Source organism: Rhinoraja longicauda, chromosome 24 (genome assembly GCF_053455715.1).
Source record: "Rhinoraja longicauda isolate Sanriku21f chromosome 24, sRhiLon1.1, whole genome shotgun sequence".
NCBI classification, from domain to species: domain Eukaryota; kingdom Metazoa; phylum Chordata; class Chondrichthyes; order Rajiformes; family Arhynchobatidae; genus Rhinoraja; species Rhinoraja longicauda.
Genome location: NC_135976.1, coordinates 10,254,568 through 10,277,920, shown reverse-complemented (window position 1 = coordinate 10,277,920; position 23,353 = coordinate 10,254,568). Strand labels below are relative to the sequence as shown.

Here is a 23,353-nt window from a genome sequence, read left to right as displayed (position 1 = left end):
TCAACAAGGCATGAAGAGTATTCAACAAAGTAAGTGTTTGCTACAAAACCATGTGCAGACATCCAAAAAGCACGATTGGTTAAGATGCAGATTCAAATGAAATAAGCCTGTTCAATTTAAATATAGACAGAAAAAAAGCAAGTGCAATTATGAATTGTATATAAAACCAGTAGCCAAATTCTTAATAAGTACAAGAGGGATAAACACCGATTCTGACAAGACTATCAAATATTCAGGAAACAACACTTCCTAACTGAACATTCAGTGACAGAAATGGAAAAATCAAAATACATATTGAATTTAGAATTTTCATATCCGTATGAAAGATATACCATTTTTTTCAAAACTCCAAAATGTTACTGTAGTACAATAAACTGAGCTTTTGGACAATAAGGTCACGACCAACTCATGAGCTCATGTTTAGCAAGCTTGCCTTCATCAGTCAGGACAATGAGTACAAGAATTAAGCCATCATGTTACAACTATAAAAGTTATTGGTGAGACCACACTTGGGAGTACTGTGCACATCTCTGGTTGCTGTATCCATACGGAGGAATAGGTCAGAAAGGGTGCATAAAAAAAAATATTCACAAGGATATTAGCAGGATTGGAGGGCTTCAGTTATAAGGAGAGGCTTGATAGGTGGGACTTTCTTCCATGGAGCTTTGGGAGGTTGAGGGATCCTGGCAGAGGCATATAAAAGCAAGACAGTTGATGGTCACAGACTTTTTCCCCAGGGTAAGGGAGTCTAAAACTAGATGGCATAGATTTAAGGTGATGGGGAAGAATATGAAAGAGATCCAAGGGGCAATTTCTTCCACACAGACGGTGGTGGGTATATGAATTGAGCTGTCACAGGAAGCTGTTAATGCAGGTACAATTACAATGTTTAAAACATTTAGACAGGCACACAGATAGGAAAGATTTAGAGGTATATATGGACCAAACCCAGCCAAATAGGACTAGCTCCAATAGACAACTTGGTCAGCATGGATGAGTAGAACCAAAGAACTTGCCTCACGCTTTGTAACTCTATGACCTTATTTTGTAAATTTTCAACATCTGTCTGATCAAGTTCAACATCTGTCTGATCAAGTTCAACATCTTGAGATGATTATGGAAGTATCCGCATGTGGATGGCCCCAGAGGTTTTGTCACAAAAGTAATAGGATTACCAACCTTTATCATCCAAACTAAGAAAAAAAATAAAGCAGAGACAGTGCCCTCAATAATGTTTGGGACAAAGACCCATCATTTATTTCTTTGCCTCTGTACTCCACAATTTGAGATTTGTAATAGGAAAAATCACATGTGGTTAAAGTGCACATTGTCAGATTTTATTAAAGGGAATTTTTATACATTTTGGTTTCACCATGTAGAAATTACAGCTGTGTTTAGAAATATAGTCCCCCATTTCAGGGCACCATAATGTTTGGGGACACATGACTTCACAGGTGTTTGTAATTGCTCAGGTGTGTTTAATTGCCTCCTTCATGCAGGTATAAGAGAGCTCTCAGCACCCAGTCTTTCTTCCAGTTTTTCCATCACCTTTGGAAACTTTTATTGCTGTTTATCAACACGAGGACCAAAGTTGTGCCAATGAAAATCAAAGAAGCCATTATAAGATTGAGAAACAAGAATAAAACTGTTAGAGACATCAGCTTATCAAAATCAACTGTTTGGAACATCATTAAGAAGATAGAGAGCACTAGTGAGCTTACTAATCTCAAAGGGACTGGGAGGCCAAGGAAGACCTCCACAACTGATGACAGAATTCTCTCTATAATAAAGAAAAATCCCCAAACACCTGTCCGACAGATTAGAAACACTCTTCAGGAGTCAGGTGTTGATTTGTCAATGACCACTGCCCGCAGAAGCCATCATGAACAGAAATACAGAGGCGACACTGCAAGGTGCAAACCACTGGTTAGCCGCAAAAATAGGATGGCCAGGTTACAGTTTGCCAATAAGTACTTAAAAGAGCAACCACAGTTCTGGAATAAGGTCTTGTGGACAGATGAGATGAAGATTAACTTATATCAGAGTTGTGGCAAGAGCAAAGTATGGAGGAGAGACGGAACTGCCCATGATCCAAAGCATACCACCTTATCTGTGAAACACAGTGGTGGGGGTGTTATGGCCTGGGCATGTATGGCTGCTGAAGGTACTGGTTCACTTATATTCAATGATGATACAACTGCTGATGGTAGTGGCATAATGAATTCGGAAGTGTATAGACACATCCTATCTGCTGAAGTTCAAACAAATGCCTCAAAACTCATTGGCCGGAGGGTCATTCTCCAGCAAGACAATGATCCCAAACATACTGCTAAAGCAACAAAGGAGTTTTTCAAAGCTAAAAAAAGGTCAATTCTTGAATGGCCAAATCAATCACCTGATCTGAACCCAATTGAGCATGCCTTTTATATGCTGAAGAGAAAACTGAAGGGGACTAGCCCCCAAAACAAGCATAAGCTAAAGATGGCTGCTATACAGGCCTGACAGAGCATCATCAGAGAAGACACCCAGCAACTGGTGATATCCATGAATCGCAGACTTCAAGCAGTCATTGCATGCATAGGATATGCAACAAAATACTAAACATGACTACTTTAATTTACATGACATTGCTGTGTCCCAAACATTATGGTGCCCTGAAATGGGAGAACACTGCTGTAATTTCTACATGGTGAAACCAAAATGTATAAAAATCTGACAATATGCACTTTAACCAATGTGATTTTTTTCTATTAGAAAACTCAAATTGTGGAGTACAGAGCAAATAAATAAATGATGTGTCTTTGTCCTAAACATTATGGTGGGCACTGAAAATCCATTTATAGTGAGTAAATGTTAAATGGTATTCTCCAAGGAAATGGGCCAGTTTTTCATTGTGAATGCCAATATTTTGTAATAAGCTTTGATAACTATACGTCTTAGAATGAAAACACAAGTTTGATAAAATTATAAAATGTGTTATCACCAACCATTCTGACAGTATGTTCCAGACCTTCACAGCTCTTTCCCTAAATGTAATTTTCCCCCTATATTAAATTGATTTTTTTTTGTTGCTTTGATCAGTACATTGTGATTTTAATCCTCCTGCAGTAGGCAACAGATTTTCCTTACTTGCTCTACAAATCATCTGGATTTTGAGCATCTGTTAAATCTCATGCGAACTTTCTCTAAGTAAAATAAAGTAATCCCAGTTTCTCTGGTTTCCAAAGATCCCATTAATGATCTTTGAATATTTTCCAATATCTTGAAATCTTCCCTAAAATGTCATACCCAGAATTGGCAATAATACTCTTTCAGATCTTACCAATTTTGAATAAAACTCTCGGTTTGTTTGTATGTGTGCACCATGCCCTTGCGCTTCTACACAGCCAAAACGGTACATGATAGCACCACAATGTTTGGCCCACCCTGCTCACCATTCCCCTATGGTGTGAATAAACCCACTTCCGTTACTTTATTAAAACAATTTACCTTATAAAATTTAATAAATCCGTCCACCCCCACCCCCCCAGAGGACCAGTAGGGAGGACCGCTGCCCGTCCCGGTATGCCCTGCGCCTGACCTTCCTCCCATACTGCAGCGCACCGCAGAGGCTCTGGCAGAGGCTCCAACAAGATGGCCGTCGCCACCACTCGCAGTAGGAGAAATGCCGCCGAGGTCAGTGCCTTCTCCCTGTCCACTCGCGCCCACCCACGGCCCCGGGAGACGCTCCCCGTCCAGCAACGGGTCCATGCCGTCCCCACCATTCCCCGCCGCAGACTGCAGCCGAGCTGCAGGAGAAACGGGGCCGACGTCACTGCTTTTTCCCCTCTTCCCCCCTTGCTGGCACACGGCCACGGGGGCACTCCCCGTCTGGCAACGGCTCAGCGGTTGGGGAGGAGTGGAGCGGGGACTGAGGAGGTGAGGGGGGGGGAAGGGATGGGGAAGGGGTGAAGGGGATGGGGGAGGGGTGAGGTGAAGGGGAGGAGGGGGTGCTGCACCAATGCGGAGGAGGTTTGGACCCTACAGGTCCACTTGGTCTACTATTTTATAAAATCAAAGATCAGTTTGTATTGACAGCCTCCTCATATGTTTTCCAGAAAACTTGTACACAACCCAAACTCCCAATGTCTTTGCTCCTGTACCTTCCTTAAAATTGTGTCATCTAGTTTATTATGCCTCTCCTCAATTTTTGTAACGGGTTATTTTCCCCACGGCTAAATATCATCTATCATCAGTCTGTTCATTTCCAGTCTATTTCCTACCAGAAGTTATTGCTAATATCACTATTTACAATCAAAAATACGGTTTTTGTATTTAAAAAATACAACACTGTGGGTGGCACAGCTGGTACAGTTGCCGCCTCAATGCCAGAGACCCAGGTTCGATCTTGTGGTGTTTGTGCGGCGTTTGCACATTCTCGCTGTGATCACATGGGTTCTCTGGGTGCACCAGTTTCCTCCCACATCCCAACGATCTGTTCATTTGTAGCTTAATTGGCATCTGTAAATTGCCTATAATCTGTAGGTTATGGATGAGAAAATAGGAGAACAGAACTAGTGTGAATGATGGTCAGTGTGTGGGACCAAAGGGACTTTTTCCAAGCTATATCTCTAAACTAAACAATTCCATGAAAAAACTCAAATGAAATTTAAATTCATCAACCAAAGACTAAATATCCCTAATAACATATTCTTTGGTACCATCAAGCAACAAAGATTAGAGATACAAGGAACTGCAGATGCCGGTTTATCAACAAAAAAAACAAGAGTGCTGGACTCAGCGGTTCTGAAGAAAAGCCCTGATCCGAAGCATCGCCTATCCATGTCCTCCAGAGATGCTGCCTAACCTGCTGAGTTTATCCAGCACTGTGTGCGTTTTTTTTAAAAACAAATATTAATTAACAAACCAGTCCATTACTCCCATACACATGGTGTAAAATGTTAATCCATTATACCTGCATCACTCCCAAATTATTCTGTATTCAGACTAGAGGGGATACTTTACTCAACTGAAAGAAAGATAGACAATGATAAAGACAATAAAAAATTATTCCTTTCATCCATTTTCAATCAGAAGTACCCCCCCCAAAGTTCAACTAAAATAAATGAACGTAAATATCTAATCGACACATTTAAGCAATGGCAAAATTCAATTTCAAATGCAGCCATTAAAGAAATCTTATAACTGCACCTGGTTGCTAGACACAATAAAACAATTTAATTCACAAATGGCCCATTAAGTGCAGGAACAGCAGCCAATTGTTATAAATGGATTCAATTTGAATTGCATACTAGTTTTCCCCATAGATTATATTCAATGCACATAGTAAAAAACAAAAACAATTCTGAACAATTATTTTAGAGTAATTTACTCTTCCAATGATTGCACACTCAATGAAACTGTAGTGATAGATGTCTTTAGTTTTTTTTAAAACGCATATATATTTTACCTTGAAAACTTCAACGCATACTTCTTCTTTAACCATTCCAAGCAAGATTTAGGAGATGGTCCCAAGTCGTGCTTTAGCAATTGATACTACTGTAAAAACATTTAGAAGGCAAGAGATACCCGAGGATGACAATGCAATCATGGCTGAACAGCAAAATGCCTAAAGCATTAATTTGTCTGCTACCATTAAGTACACACACAAAGTTCCTTATTTGCCCTATTCTACATTCCTAAATTAAAAGAACTAGAAACTCAAATTGTTCTTTTAGCATTTGCTTTGTAATAGTCGCTTTAGGATCATTACAGATCATGAGTTCAAAAAGAACATCCAAAGAGGTAATTTAAATGATCAAGTCTAAAAAAAAAATTGAAGTCATTTACAAAACATTGTACGGCACTTCAAATTTTTACTAGACTTGATCATTTCCAGGTGTGTAGAAGAGTCAGGTACAAAATCCAAATTGTGTCACTCTCCACACTATAACTTCACCCATTTTTAACCTGCTCACACTATTTAGGATACATGAAGAACATTGATTTAAAGGGATTACTGAAACAGGACTAATCATGAATTATCGTTTAAGCGAAATGAAATCTCTATTTCTCCCCCACCCTTGAGCTGGAAGAAACAAATCAAACCCTTCAGATCATCTTCAAACAACAACTTGTATTTATAATATTACAATATGTATTTACCACATGTCCTTTCATTTTACAGATGCTGCTCAAACTGGTGAGCTCCTTGAGCAATTTGTATTTTGCTTTCTATTTATATAATTACTTCAATGCATCTAAACAGCTCTCTGTGCTTCATAGAAATGTTGTTAAACAAAATTTGATATTAAACCACATAAACAGACATTATGCCTGATGAAAGTACTTAATCAGCTAGGTTTTAAGAAGCATTTAAATGGAGGGAAAAAAGTTAGAGATTTAGCGTGATAAATCCAGAGTTTAGAGTATACTAACTTTCCTAATCCACAGTTTCATCTAGAAGAGTAATAATGGTTGGTGGTCAACATGGAAGCACATACCAGCACAGCATCAGGTGATATTTAATGTATGAACATTTTTAATGCTTTTTTGATTTAGTGCTCACAGTAAATTACCAAAGATGTTAATTTCTGACCAACATAAAAACTGTGTAATATAAGAAAATAACTGCAGATGCTGGTACAAATCGATTTATTCACAAAATGCTGGAGTAACTCAGCAGGTCAGGCAGCATGTCGGGAGAGAACGAATGGGTGACGTTTCGGGTCGAGACCCTTCTTCAGATGTCACCCATTCCTTCTCTCCCGAGATGCTGCCTGACCTGCTGAGTTACTCCAGCATTTTGTGAATAAAAACTGTAACTTGGACTTCCCCACAAAAATGAAATAAAATATAAACATATATGGTCAGGATGTTTTTAACTGTTATTCAGTCTGAACAAAGTGCACACGTCATCATGGGAAGAAAATGACAAGCAATGCTTCCTCGGCCTCTTAGACAAGAAGCTAAATTCAACAAATCTAAGTGGTTTATGTTCATAAGGGATAGGAGCAGAATTAGGCCATTCGGGCCCATCAAGTCTACTCTACCATTCAATCATGGCTGATCCATCTTTCGCTCAACCCCATTCTCCTGCCGTCTCCCCTAGCCCCTGACACCTATACTAATCAAGAATCTATCTATCTCTGCCTTAAAAATATCCATTGACGGCCTCCACAGCCTTCTATGACATGGATTCCAGAGATTCACCACCCTCTGACTAAAGAAATTCCTCCTCATCTTCCAAAAGGAACATCCTTTTATTCCAAGACTATGACCTCTGGTCCTAGACTCTCCCACTTGTGGAAACATCCTCTCCACATCTATCCAGACCTTTCACTATTCGATAAGTTTCAATGAGGTCCCCTCATCCTTCTAAACTCCAGCAAATAGAGACCCAGTGCCGTCAAATGCTCATCATATGTTAACCCACTCATTCCTGGGATCATACTCATAAACCTCCTCTGGACCCTCTCCAGTGCCAGCACATCCTTCCTCAGATATGGGGCCCAAAATTGCTCACAATACTCCAAATGCAGTCTGACCAGCACTTTATAAAGCCTCAGCATTACATCCCCGTTTCTGTATTCTAATCCTCTCAAAATAAATGCTAGCTTTGTACTTGCCATCCCTACTACCAATTCGACTTGCAAACTTTTTTGGTATCTTGCAAAAGCACTCCCAAATCCCTTTGCACCTCCAATTTCTGAATTCTCTCCCTATTTAGAAAATAGTCTATGCCTCTATCCGTACTACCAAAATGCATGATTCCATACTTTGCTACACTATATTCCATCTGCCACTTCTCTGCCCACTCTCCCAACCCGCCCAGGTCCTTCTGCAGAGTCTCTGCTTTCCCTACACTATCTGCTCTCCACCTATCTTCATATCATCTGCAAACGTGGCCACAAAGCCTTCAATCCCCTCATCCAAATCATTAATATACAATGAAGTGTTGTGGCCCCAGCACCGACCTCTGTGGAACTCCACTAGTCACTGGCAGCCAACCAGAAAAAGCCCCTTTTATTGCCACACTTTGCCTTCTGGTGTAAATCAACCAGCAATACTTCCACATACATAATTAACAACAAACCCTAATGCCATGAATTTGCTGGCAAATTACACCCAAATAGCACCTTGCGGTTAACAATATCCACATTTTTCCAGCAAGATTCAATCCTCTATACATCTCCCTTCATGCGTGTGAAAAACAAGAATTCTCACTTTACTACTCACAACATGGCTGTGTGAATATACTAGAACTTTTACATTTCCTTTTACATTCTACCCCCTCCCCTGACATCAGTCTGAAGAAGGGTCTCGACCTGAAATGTCACCCATTCCTTCTCTCCCGAGATGTTGCCTGACCCGCTGAGTTACTCCAGCATTTTGTGTCTATACTAGAACTAAACCTACATAGTGTACTTGGATAGAAAATTCTAAAGAGTCACCACCCTTTTTTAAATTTCTACTCAGAATGGCCAACCCTCTAAATTGACACTGCATGGTGCTGGTTCTAGACACCCTTGTCAAGAGGGGACATCACTCTGCAACTAATTCTCTATGTTTCAATTATATATTTTCAATGTTATTTATTTCCTTTTATCAATGCCCTCTTTTGGGAATAAAAACATAAATGTATACCTTTAGCATTAAAAATATGACACACAAAATGTCTACTCTCCCTTCCTTGTCTGAACTGTGGAAAATATCAGACAATAGCCTCCCCTCATACTACTGAATTGTAGTCAAAACTAGGTATCCGCATAAGCAGAATTACACAGCCATTTTACAATATAAAAGTAATATACAATTAATCTTGTGGAATTACTTCAAGAGTTCATCATCTCTGCTAAAATCTTGAAATGGCAGCATTTTCTCCTGCAATGCCGTCACCCACCTAAAATAGCCTGTTGTACCCTAATATGCAAACTTCATTGTTATTTTTACATTTATACCGTACCTTTGCATTTTTAAAAGCAGAACTTCCCATTTTTGCACATCACGGTGACAAATGTGGTTAAAAAATGGAAATAAATTACATTAAATGCCCTAACACTAGGTGATAGTCTAGTCACTCATCATATGGCTGTTCCATGTCAAAATGTTTAATACCAGAAATTTCCAAGTGTTCAATTGTACCAAACATTCTTAAATGATATGACAACGTCAAAATGAACTACATAATTATAGGTTTTACTGTAATCTCCAAGCACAATGACTATTGTCTCTGTTTTTGGAGTCCTCCACTACACTTATCAAGTCCCTAGATGTAACAGCAACAAACAAATCTTCTGTTTGATTTGCTGCAAAATTTCAAACGATGTATTTGTACCACCTTTTACTGTACATGTAGAATTAAATGTAATCTTGTAATTGGCATAAATAGGGTAGACAGTCAAAACCGTTCTCCTAGGGTGGAAATGTCAATGACTCGAAGGCATCGCTTTAAAGTCAAAGCAGGAAAGTTGAAAGATGTTCCGGGCACGGACCCACTGCCAGAGATGGTAGTAGAAGCAGATATGATGGTGGCTAAGATAACAGATAAGAGACTTTTAGATAGGCACAGATATGCAGGGTATGGAGGGATAAGGATCACATGTCAATAGAGGAAATTAATTTGGCATCCTGGACAGCATAGACATTCTGGGGCAAATGGCCTGTTGCTGTGCCACACTGTTCCGCATATGTTGTCTGTTTAGCTGAATGAACAAAGTTTCCTATATCTCCCTCGTATTACCATACTTCATGTAATCTTGAGGCGTGCCTCAAATTTTATAGCTATTATTTTATAATTATAACTATAACAAATTTTATATCAATGCCAAATTCCAAATACGTATCATTGGCACAGAAGGCTAGTGTTTTTGTCATAAAGGTTCAACTCAATCCCATTAAAATCCTATCTGTCGGTTTTTTGTGTCACTGGTCCATCACATTTGCTTGCTGTCTTTCCCCAGGTCACTGAGCCTATTCTAACCAGTTTACAATGTTCATGGTAATTTTTTTCCATATTCTGCCATCACTGAAATCTCAACTACACCTTCTCCGACCCATCCACACCTTTCTTCATACCTAACAAATTTGAACAATCGCCCCACATAATTCTGTTTGGCAAACTTGTTCATGTCAATACTCCTTTCCTCTTGCTTGTAATAGGTCTTCAAAATCTCATGAATTCCTTTAGTCAATCTACTTCTGTTCCCAATTATTTAATTATAATTCTCTTTAGGATATATTATCCATCCCTTTGTGCTTATTTATACTGAGTCAATTTAGTCTTATTGGAACTGTACTGCAAATTATTTTTTGCAATAATGTTTCCCCTTGTAAAAGGGAGAATCATTTCAGATGTTCCATATTATACTGATCCCCACATGAGGGTCCAGTGAAAACAGTTGAAATGGTAATTCCAAAGACAAATAGTAAATTATTCTCTTCCTACGCCCACTAATAATGAACTTATGGATATAACAAATTGTTTTCAGATTTCCAAGATGTATATTCTATTAGACAATAGACAATGTCCTGCTGAGAGCCCGCCATGATCTGTCTCTGCCCCCAGGGTCATCTCTCACAAATGACCCCTGCATTAACCTTTTTTGGCACTTTACCTTGTTCCCCCTTTTTCTTTTTCCTCTCCCCCCCCCCCCCACCTTTTTGTTGTTTTCATTTTTGCTGTGACTTATTTATATATTTGATTTGGCAGCATCGATATGGAAGCGACATTTAAAATCTCATTGTACTTGTACAATGACAATAAAGGATATTGTATTGTATTGTATCGTATATTGTATTGTATTGTATAGACAATAGGTGCAGGAGCAAGCCATTCGGCCCTTCGAGCCAGCCATTCAATGTGATTATGGCTGATCATTCACAATCAGTACCCCGTTCCTGCCTTCTCCCCATACCCCCTGACTCCGATATCATCAAGAGCTCTATCTAGCTCTCTCTTGAAAGCATCCAGAGAATTGGCCTTCACTGCCTTCTGAGGCAGAGAATTCCACAGATTTACAACTCTCTGACTGAAAAAGTTTTTCCTCATCTCCGTTCTAAATGGCCTACCCCTTATTCTTAAACTGTGGCCCCTGGTTCTGGACTCCCCCAACATTGGGAACATGTTTCCTGCCTCTAGTGTGTCCAATCCCTTAATAATTTTAGATGTTTCAATAAGATCCCCTCTCATCCTTCTAAATTCCAGTGTATACAGGCCTAGTCGCTCCAGTCTTTCAACATACGACAGTCCCGCCATTTTGGGAATTAACCTAGTGAACCTACGCAGCACGCCCTCAATAGCAAGAATATCCTTCCTCAAATTTGGAGAACAAAACTGCACACAGTACTCCAGGTGCGGTCTCACTAGGGCCCTGTACAACTGCAGAAGGACGGCTTTGCTCCTATACTCAACTCCTCTTGTTATGAAGGCCATTCCAACCATTTATCATATTCTATCTTTACTATATGTGTATCATGTAATTAGTTTCATTGGAAGTTAACACAACAGTTTTTGTTTGTGCTTTTACTCCATTTGGTGCAAGCTGTCATCCGGGATTCATTGTAAACATGGTGTTCCAGCTCAAAATAGATACATTAATTTTGCTTTCAATAAACCTTACACAAAGTAAATTATTCAAAGATAAGCTAAATTATATTAAGGCAGTATTAAAAATAATCTGCTGAACACGATGAGACTCCATGACTGTAACTGCATAGAAAATGTTTCATTAAGATTATATATAAAAATGACACTGCAGTATGATCAATAGGATGGGCCTTGATTATGTTAGTATCACAGATAAATCATTTCTGAACACGAGTGAACAAGTAGGACTTTCTAAAGCACAAGTTTAAACATATCTGAATTTTAAAAAATGAAAGAAAATAGGCAATTATTTGTAATCTTAAATAAATCTGTTCTTGTTCCAAGACTCAGCCCCCTAGTGGTGATGTGCAAACACACTGCGGCCAGGTATTTAACAATCTCAAAACCGTTACGTCTCATCCGCTCCCTCCTTCACCTGAACACAGGTGCAAAGACTCATGGAGACCGCGATCAGAGTTTCCAACATCTCTCAAGCTTTTAAAAAAAAAGGTTTTCTTATATAATTAACACTCAGTTTAGCAACATTAAACCCGTGCTATCAATAGTCAAGGATGCGCTGCTTTATTAATTCAACACCCACATTATTCGCTGCTGGCAGCCCATGTTGAGCAGACGGGTGCAACACAAGACATTTAAAGTATTGTATAATTATTAACCGACATACAAATAACACGATAATTCCCTTGCGATCCCAGCACCCGGTTGCAATCCCAAGAGAAGAGGTTTCACTCAGCAGAACTCCGCAATGTTTCCTCTTTTTTAAAAGGACGCGGTTGCTTTCCCCTCTGCTCTCTCCTCCCGGTGGCGGTGCCTCTCCGCCCATTACCTGAGGTAAAGCTGAATTCAGCTGGCGCTGCAGCAGATCCCTTTCGTGTGCCACCTCTTGCATCTTCTCCTGAGTGACGGACAAAGTTTCCTGCGTTTCCCGCAGGTTCTCCATCAACTTGTCCCGCTCGTCCAGCATGTTGACCATCAGCTGCTCGAAATTGGCGTCCTCCGAGCCGTTCTGCGAGCCCCTCTGGTTGAGGGTGTCCTCGCTGATGGTCGGCATCACCTCGCACATCATCCTCCCTCCACTCCCACACTCGGAAAACCAACAAGGTGAGGAGATCTTTCTCTCTTCTGATTTTTTTTCCGCCCACCAACTCCCACGAAAACAATAAAATACAAAATGATGATGATGATGATGATGATGACAACGCTGGCGGCTCTACATGGATTGAAGCGCCGGCCAGTGAGCTGCCGCAAGGCCGCCGCCGCTCCCAGTCACTCGGGCTACCGGCGCTCGCGCTGCTCCCGGGCTCTGCCGCCACCAACTGTCACTGCGCGTGCCCCCCCTCCTCCCGCGCCACTGCGCCTGCGCCCACCTCCCCGGTGCGTCACCGTCGCCGCCTTCTGCGCAGGTCACACAGCTACCGCTTACCCTCCCCGTTGACAGAGCAAGTGGATGGGTAAGGAATGTGCTTATTGACCCACCAAACTGGAAGCCGGGGAGCGGGTAAAAAATGGTCATCTTTGCCAGCGCCTGGAAAACAAAACAATTCTATCAGTCCCTTCTCCCTATTGTCCTACAAATTATTCCCCATTTAAAGTATCTATCCAATCCTCCCTCAAAGTATCTATCCAGTCCTCCCTTAAAGTATCTATCCAATCCTACCTTAAAGTATCCTACCTATTGTCCTACAAATTATTCCCCATTTAAAGTGTCTATCCAGTCCTCCCTTAAAGTCTCTATCCAGTCCTCCCATAAAGTATCTATCCAATCCTACCTTAAAGTATCTATCCAATCCTACCTTAAAGTATCTATCCAGTCCTCCCTTAAAGTATCTATCCAGTCCTCCCTTAAAGCATCTATCCAATCCTACCTTAAAGTATCTATCCAATCCTACCTTAAAGTATCTATCCAATCCTCCCTTAAAGTATCTATCCAGTCCTCCCTTAAAGTATCTATCCAGTGCTCCCTTAAGTATCTATCCAGTCCTCCCTTAAAGTATCTATCCAATCCTACCTTAAAGTATCTATCCAGTCCTACCTTAAAGTATCTATCCAGTCCTCCCTTAAGTATCTATCCAGTCCTCCCTTAAAGTATCTATCCAATCCTACCTTAAAGTATCTATCCAGTCCTCCCTTAAAGTATCTATCCAGTCCGCCCTTAAAGTATCTATCCAATCCTACCTTAAAGTATCTATCCAATCCTACCTTAAAGTATCTATCCAATCCTCGCTTAAAGTATCTATCCAATCCTACCTTAAAGTATCTATCCAATCCTCCCTTAAAGTATCTATCAAATTTCCTCTTAAAGTATCTATCCAGTCCCCCCTTAAAGTATTTACCCTATCCCCCTTTAATCTATCCAATTCCCCTTTAAAGTTCCTATCCAATTCCTCCTTAAAGTATCTATCTAATTCCCCTCAAAAGACAGAAGAGGCTGCGCTCTTTTGAAACTTAGCAACTACTTTCTATATATAACAAGGAACTGCAGATGCTGGTTTATACCAAAGAAAGACAAAATGCTGGAGTAACTCAGCAGGTCAGGCAGCATCTCTGAAGCACACAGATAGGTGACATTTCGGGTTGGAACCCTACTTCAGACTATTTTCCATCCTTTATTCGAAATGTTAAAATGTCACCCTCTGTTTATACCAATGAAAATAGCTTCATTTGTCAAAAGAGCATTGCAATTAAACAACAGAAACAATCCGATTAAATTTTATTTTTGGCTGAATTCTATTTAAATGTCTGAATTTTCAATTTTTCCATGAGTAGTTGTACAAATCATAACAGGTTTAGATAAGACAGGAAGAAGGAAGCTAAAGCACTATCCCACTAGCAGAATCAGAGGGCAAATTTTGATCCTGTCAATAGTCAATAGTCAATAGTCGTTTATTTGTTACATACACATAAATGTGTAGTAAAATGAAACATTACCCGCAGTTGAACAATAAGACCAATAAGATTAATCAATAAAAATGCAATAACACATACAATCACAACTAACACCAAACAAAAAGAAACATCCATCACAGTGAGTCTCCTCCAGTCCCTCCTCACTGTGATGGAAGGCTAGAATGTCTTTTTCTCTTCCCTGCCGTCTTGTCCCGCGGTCAGGCTGCTGGAGTTGCCACGTCGGGGCGGTCGGGGCTCCCGATATTGAAGCCCCCGCTGGACGGTGAAAGGTCCACGGCCCCTTCTCCCTGCTCTCTCCCTATTGTCCTGCAAATTATTCTCCCTCAATATTCTATCCAATTCCCTTTTGAAGACTGGAGAGGCTACTCCCTTTTGAAGGCATTGATTGACTCTTTTGAAACTCAGCAACTACTTTGTTTCCTTTAACCCAAATATTAAAATGTCACCCTCTGATTCTGCTAATGAGAATAGCTTCCCTCTTCAAAAGTGCACAACTGTTAAAGAACAGAAATCAATCGAACAACAGTTTACTTTTGGCTGATTTCTATTTAAACCTTGCAGTTTTCATTTTCCGATGAGTGGAGGTGTACAATTCACATCAGGTTATATCGGACAGGAAGTGGCAAGCTAGTACTTCAGAGGAATACAGGTATGTTTCCATTGACTCTTACAAACTTTGACAAATGCACCATATAAAGCAAACTGTTGGGTTGCATCATAGATTGGTTTGGAAATAGCTCTACCCAAGACCGCATGAAATTGCAAAGTTGTGGATGTAGCTGAGTTCTCGCACAGACCAGACTTCCCACCATCGACTCCATCTACATCCCATTGCCTTGGAAAAGCAGCCAGCATAATCAAAGACTTGTCCCATCCCAACATTCCTTCTCTCTGCTCCCATTCGGCAGAAGGTACAGAAGTTTGATGGTGGACAACACCAGACTCAGGAACAACTTCTTCCCCTCCATTATCAGGTTCCGCTACCCTATTCAGGACATTGGACTTTGGCTAAGGAACCGATATGCTAACATATGCTAAATGTTGAGAACTATATTGTGCACTCTGTATCTTCCCCTTTGCTTTATCTATTGTACTTGAGTTTCAACTGATTATATATCTGATCTGTTTGGGTAGCATACAAAACAAAGCTTCTCACAGTACCTCAGTACATGTGACAATAATAAATCTAAACCTAAGAATGAGAGGGTGACATTTTAGTATTTATAGTAAAGGATGCAAAGTAGTTGCTGAGTTTCAAAATAATCAATCAATGCCTTCAAAATGGAGCAGTCTCTTGTGTCTCGTCCCAAAGGGAATTGGATAGAAACTTGAGGGACAATAACTTGCAGGACAATAAGGAAAGAGCAGGGAGAAGTGACTGACGGGGTTGCTCTTCTCAGAGATTGCATAGATTCTATGGGCTGAATGGCTTCTTTCAGAATCATAACAATTCTAGTATTATGTTCTCTTTTAAATCTTTGAAATCCATATCTCTTAGGATCTAAGAATATGCAAGGGGTGGCATTAAGTATACAGAAGTTGTGAATGTGATATAAAGAATTCTAAAGATTTAGAACCATTTCAGGAAAGAAATTTCTCCACACTTTAAGTTGCCAAATCCTTATCCTGAGACTACATTCTCAATTCTCTAGCCTGATACAACAGCATTTCATCACCTACCCTGTCAAATCCTTGTATATCTTTTTCTCCAAACTCCAATGTTTCGACCTGTTTGACTCAATCTCTTCTCCTGGAATGACTTCTTCACCTCAGGCATCAATTTGGAAAATCTCCTTTACAATATGTGGCACATTGGTGCAGCGGTAGAGTTGTTGCCTTAGTGCCAGAGACCCGGGTTTGATCATGACCAGGGTGCTATATCGACGGAGTTTGCTTTTTCTCCCTGTGACCACATGGGTTTTCTCCAGGTTCTCCGGTTTCCTCCCACACTCTGAAGACGTGCAGGTTCGTAATTTAATTGGCTTCTGTAAAATCTCTCTAATGTGTAGGATAGAACTAGTGTATGGGTGATCGCTACTCCTCGTGGACTCGGTGAGAGGGCCCGTTTCTATGCTGTATCTCTAAAAAAGGATACCAAGGATAAAGTGTAGCCAGCGGGAGCAGAGGGCATGAATTGTTGCCACACTGCCACCTCACTCCCCACCCCCCCAACAACCACCAGTTCTATTATCTTCAGAGGGTCTCTTGCAATAACCTAATGGCATCAAATCAACATAATAACAGTGAGCTCAATAAGCAAGGCTCAATAAACAACCCCCTTCCCTGCATCCCTCACTAAAGGAAGTGGTACTGTCACTACTCCAGGATAAACATATCCTTTCTTCTTACCTTTATTCTCTGCAATGAAAGCCAATATGCAATTTGCTTTCCTAATTGTCCCCCCCCCCCCCCTCCCATAACAGAACAACATTCTAAGTATTTTGTTGTTTAAAAAATTGTTCCACTTTTTTTCCAATCAAAGTACACAATCTTGCATATTCCTCTCTGCCATATTCTTGCTATTTACTTACTTTGGCTCTTTTCCTTTTGCTGACTGTTTGTGTTCTGCTCCCAGTCCAGTCTCATACCTAGCTTTATATTATCGACAATGTGGAGTATATTGTCCTGCCTTTTCATCTTTGTCATTAATATAAATTATGAATAGCTGAGAGCCCAGTACTCAGGGGCATACACAAGAACATAAATTTCCCGGCTTTTGGAATTGTGCAGACTCAAGCATTATGCATGAGCATGTGCAACATATTCATATACAGTTTTTGACAGCTTATTGTGCCTATGTCCAACAATCATCCAAAGTCTAAGTACAATATGAAGCTTATATGTGTTATACTTAGACTTCGGAAGATTGTAGGATATCGGCACAATACACCGTAAAAATGTAATGTCATACTCTTTGTTTTGGTCCTTTCTCCCTTCCTCTACAATAGTAACATGGTCCTGTCTACACTGGAGAAAGCAAACACTAATTGGTGATTACTTTGCACAGGTGACTTAGGGATCATAGTTGCGTGTCCCTTTCATTCTTCATTCCATCTCCGCTCTGACCTCTTTCTCCAGTCTCTTGCACTTTTCCAATGAAGTTTGAGGAACAGCATCTTATCTTCAGTTAGGGCACTTTGCAGCATTCAGGTGTCAGTATCAAATTCAACAATTTCAAGTGCCTTGCATTTTTGTACCTGTATCAGATTTGTCCAGTTCAACTGTAACATTATCAATCTATAATATTAACTCTGTTTTTCTCTAACCAAGAATGTTGTTGGACATTTCCATTTCCAGTATACCCCTTTTGGTGTCAGGTTCAACAGCCACTCTTATCTGCAATGTCATTGTCAACATCAATCTCCCTCTCTCTTCACACAGAGCTCTTAATTATCTGTATTATTGACTCGCATATTCTTCTTGAATGTATGATTCATACGTTTGCAGAAGAAAGAGAGATTCTTGTAAAGTTGCAAGCTGGTTTTCATGTGCTGTTAGAATGTCTGCATTTGAAAATTTGTATTTTACAGAAAAGTTCAGTGTTATGAACACGCATTAGGCCAATGCTGCTCATTATAGAAACGATTCATTTATAGAAAGCATGAACCCTATGAAGTACATCAAAATGCTGAAAACTTCACTTTAGCAAAAGCAGTAGAGTTGCATTCATGATTTAGACAAACATATTATTTTATTTTGTTAAAACACACTTGCAAAACTGTCCAGTATGGTATCCTCGTATAATGTTATTAAGCTATGAAAAATTCATACTGAAGGGTCACAAGAATGCTTTCCAGGTTAAAACAATTTATCTGGTTACACAGGTTTAAAAAGTTGGATCAATAATGTTCTAAGAATTTTTGGCAATACTAATTGGTCTTTTCCCCTTATCTGGATGACAATGACATGCTGAATTTGACGCCTTTGTTCATACAATGCTTTTTAGAGACAATTTTTGTGTTGGATTCTGGACAAGGTGGTAAAAATTCTTCCTTAGTCGCTTATATGATGTGTCCAACATAGTCTTTGATCATGATCACCAACTCTGGGTGCCTTCTTCAACGCTTGTTTCTTTTACGTCATCATTAGACGTAATCATTAGCTGTCCACAGATTTCTTTCCCTAAACTCATCCTCCATTCCATAGAATGCACCTTTGACCGAGTTACCTGATATCCTTGGTTTTGGCTCCTTGTTAGTTTCCATCAAATTATTGTCTTAGTAATACCTTAAGATGTTTTATATGGAAAATGTGAAGATATCCTCTCAAACCCAAAGTAATATTTTAAATGTTTTAATCATAACTCAATTTTCAAGCTTGAAATTAAATAAGAACTAAAATCCAGACGTAAATGTAGATGGGTTGGTATGTTTGCTGACGACACCAAAATTGGAGGTGTTGCAGATAGTGAGGAAGGCTGTCAGAAGATACAACGGGATATAGATCAGCTGCCGAAATAGGCAGAGAAATGGCAGGTGGAGTTTAACAAAAGCAAGTATGAGGGGTTGTACTTTGGGTGGTTGAATGTAAGGGGAGAGCATATCATTAATTGCAAGATCATTAATAGCATTGATGTGCAGAGGGATCTTGAAGTCCAAGTTCAGCGCTCACTGACGGTGGCAACACATGCATGTGTAGGAAAGAACTGCAGATGCTGGTTTATACCAAAGATAGACACAAAAAGCGGGAGTAACTCAGCGGGACAGGCAGCATCTCTGGAGAGAAGGGATGGGTGACATTTCAGGTCGAAACCCTTCTTCATACTGCAGGCTTCCACCAGCGACACCGCCGACCCTTGCCAGTGAGGCGATGGTTCCGGCGTGCTGGTGGGTGGTGGAGAGGCGAGGGTCAGCGGAGTCGCTGGTGGAACCCCGCAGTCTGAAGAAGGGTGTCTACCTGAAACATCACCCTTCCTTCTCTCCAGAGATGTTGTCTGTTACTCCAGCTTTTTGTGTCTATCTTCGGTGGCAACACATGTGGATAGGGTGGTAATGAAAGGCCTATTGTTTGCTTAGCTTCTTTGCTAGGGGAATTGAATATAAGAGTCAGGAAGTCATGATGCAACTCTATAGGACTTTGGTTAGGCCACATTTGGAGTATTGCCTGCAGCTTTGGTTGCCCCATTGTAGGAAAGATGTGGAGGCTTTGGAGGGTACAGAGAAGGTTTGCCAGCATGCTGCCAGGATGAGAGGGTTTCAGCTGTATGGAGAAGCTGGATAGATTTAGATAGATAGATTTGTGTTTCTACTGGAATATTGGAGATTGAGGGGAGACTTGATAGAAGTATATAAAATTATGAAAAGCATAGACAGTAGACAGAGACTGTAGAGTAGACAGTCAGAACCTTTTTCCCAGGGAGGAAATGTCCAGCACTACAGGGCATATCTATCTAGATGTGAGGGGGAAAGTTTAATGGAGTTATGCTGGGCAAATGTTTTTAAAGAGAGTAGTGGGGGCCTGGTACGCATTGCAAGGGGTGGTGGTGGAGGCAGATACATACGATAGTGGCATTTAAGAAGCTTTTAGATAGGCACATGGAAGTGCAGGGAATATGGAACGTGTATAGACAGATGAGATCAGTTTAACGTGGCTTCATGTTCGGCACAAACATTGTGGGCCAACAGTTCCTGTGCTGTTCGATGTTCTAAATGGCTATTTTGTTCTCGTTTATCTTCTACAAAAAAAAATCAGATACCTTCTAAACCTTACACAAAAGTGCTGGATAAATGTACCATTTTGAATGGAATTGAAATATTTGAAGATCAATGTGGGCATAAATAGTCATCTAATGCATGAAATACAATAGCTCCTCAGTTCATAGCCATATTTGAAATTGTGCAGCTCAAGATCGTACACGTGAATATTGGAGCACTGACTAAAGTTTTATGGTGCTTCATTCGTTAGCCTCAAATGGGCTTTTTGTTTAAAAAGGCATGCTGGTGCATATCTTAGAGACAGGACGCGCGGCAGAAAGTCGCTTGCCAAGAGGCCGCGGCTGTGGCCATGCACGACAACAGGCCTGGCTCGCTACCGCAGCAAGGAGAATCAGCCCGGAGAGGATGCTGCCAAGCCTGGCCTCTGCTCGCCCCGTGGATCGGAGAGGAGGGAGTCGGATGGAGGTGAACCAGCAGTGGGAGACAGTGCAGGGCCTCAACAGTGGAGAGGGCCACCGGAGGCCCTGTAGCAGCCTAGGGCTTGGCCCAGCGAGTTGCGGCTGCATCCCAACCACAATCCCGGCTCAGTGGGAGAGGGAAGGCAGCCGAACCTGGCCCCTGCTCACCCCATAGATCGGGAATCAGAGAGGAGGTGGAACAAGACGGCGGCGGACGCTGGACCAAGGGCCCGGTGAGGGGAACTGGAAGGGTCTTAGCTTCCGCACCCCGTGGGACACCTTCCAGGGGAACAAAGACTGAAGAGGGCCAGGCGTGGAGAGGGACATCGTATCGCGGGACAACTGGAATGGAGGCGACGGCTGCAATGGGCTTTGTGGCCATCTGCAGCTGGGACTGTAAAATGGTGTCAAAATGGCGCCTCTTGCAATATGGATGGTGGGATGTTCCGTGCATTCCGTACTGACCAGGGTAATTGCGCTTATGTACTGGGATAGTATTGCTGAGCTGTATGCAAAAAATGTATTTCACTGTACCTAGTACACATGACAGTAAATAAACCATTGAACTGAAACCCCTGGTAGACACAAAATGCTGGAGTAACTCAGCGGGTCAGGCAGCATTTCTAGAGAGAATTTAAACCAGCATCTGCAGTTCTTTCCTACACAAACTGAAACTTATCTTCCTCTTGCAGGGAAGTAACTGACTTGTATTTATATAATATATTTTCTGTCCTTTGTAAAGACACAGAAGTTGTACGTGATTCAATAAAGTTCTCGTGAAGTGTAGTTACAATATCAATCTGAGGCAAGACAGCTATTTTTTTGCTAGAATCTCTGACACTCAGTAATGTGATAATGGTCAGATGTTCTGATTTGAGGCTACCACCTGGTTTAAGATGACCACATTCATCCCAGTACCAAAGAAAAATAAAGTAACCTGCCTTAATGACTACTTTAGACTTTACTTTACTTTAGACTTTTGAGATACAACGCAGAAACAGGCCGTTCAGCCCACAGAGTCCGCGCTAACCAGCGATCACCACATACACTAGCACTATCCTACACACTCGGGACAATATACAATTTTATTGAAGCCAATTTGTACATCTTTGGAGTGTGGGAGGAAACCGGAGCACCTGGAGAAAACCCACACAGTCACAAAGAGAACATACAATCTCCGTACAGACTGCACCCATGGACAGGATCGAACCCGGGTCTCTGACGCTGTAAGACAGCAGCTCTACCGCTGCACCACTGCACCGTCCTTCTGTGCAATTACTCTGACGTCATGAAATACTTCAAGAGGCTGGTCATGGTGCACATCAACTCCCAGCCATCCAGACAGCCTAGATCTACTGAAAATCACCTACCACCACAACAGGCAGATGGCCTCTGCCTAACCCTACACTCTATGACAGAGTCCTTTTTCTAGATGAGACTGCAGATACTGGAAACCTGTGCAAAAATCAAAGTGCTACTGGAACTCAGAGGGTCAGGCAGCATTTGTGGAGGGAAATTGACATATGGCTTTTTGAGTTGGGACCTTTCTTCAGCGATGCAGAGATTATAAAATCAGCTTGCTTATTATGACACACAATTTTATTGTAGTGCCAACAGGGTTGAATTCTGAAGAAGGGTCCCAACCCAAAACATTGTCTATCCATTTTCCTCCACAGATGCAGTCTAACCTGGTGAGTTCCTCCAAAACTTTGTTTCTAGCTCCTGTTTATTAACGTTGCCTTCGGTACCATAATTCCAACCAAACCCCTGGAACTAGGGCACAGTAACCCCATCCAATTGGATCCTTGCCTTCCTGATCCATCAACTGCAATCAGTAAGAATAGGCGACAAAACATCCTCCATGATGATTGTCAATATTGATGCTCTGCAAGGCTGTGTTCACCCCACTTTATTATAGTATCTATACACTCACAACAGTGCAGCCAAATTCTGCTCTAATTTCACTTACAAATTGCAGATGATACCACTCTGGTGGGCCAGATCTCCAATAATGATGGGATGGAATACAGGAAGGAGATAGAGAGTTTAGTAGTATGATGTCAAGACAGCAATCTATCCCTATCAATGTTAGCAAAGCAAATGACTCGGTCATCAACTTTAGGGAGCAGGTTGGAGCACATGCACCAGTCAGCACTGACAATGCTGAAGTGGAGACGGCCAAGGTGTAAAAATCATGAACAATTTGTTCTGGACCAACCACAATAATGCTACAGCCAAGAAAACACACCAACACCTCTATTTCCTCAGAAGGCAAAGGAAATTTGCCATGATTCTTACCAACTTCCACAGATGCATCGCAGAATATAACATCCCAATGCATCTCGACTTGGTATGGCAACTGCTCTGCCCAAGACCTCAAAAAACGCAGAGAGCTGTAAATGCACACCAGTCCATCACAAAACTAGTCACGCCCCCCCCCCCCCCCCCAAAAAAAATTCACTCCATTTCTACTTCAGCCTACCTTGGGAAAGCAGCCAATATAATCAAGGAACATTCACATACTGGTCATTCTCTTTTTTCCCCTCTCCTGTCAGGTAGCAGATATATGTTTGAAAGCACATGCCACCGAGTTCAGTAATAGCTTGTCCCCTGTTGTTATCAGGCTCTTGAATGGACCTCTCATATTCCAAAGATAAATTCCCTATCTTCCAAACCACCTCACTGTGGCCGATGCACTTTTTAATCTGCACTTTATATGTAGCTGCACTCTATTTAGTTTCTCGTTA

General features: G+C 41.2%; 1 protein-coding gene across 8 annotated transcripts in view; it reads right to left on the bottom strand.

The window, feature by feature from the left end:
• Positions 1–12,855, bottom strand: part of ppfia4 (PTPRF interacting protein alpha 4) — a 461,362-nt gene extending 448,507 nt beyond the window's left edge. For all 8 annotated transcript variants that reach the window (XR_013548847.1, XM_078420653.1, XM_078420654.1 and 5 more), the window contains exon 1: positions 12,414–12,855. Coding sequence is in view for 7 of the 8 variants with exons in the window: in XM_078420653.1 (XP_078276779.1) it covers positions 12,414–12,653 (240 nt within the window). In the remaining variant the exon portion in view is untranslated. The remainder of the gene's footprint in view (positions 1–12,413) is intronic.
• Positions 12,856–23,353: the final 10,498 nt, after the last annotated feature.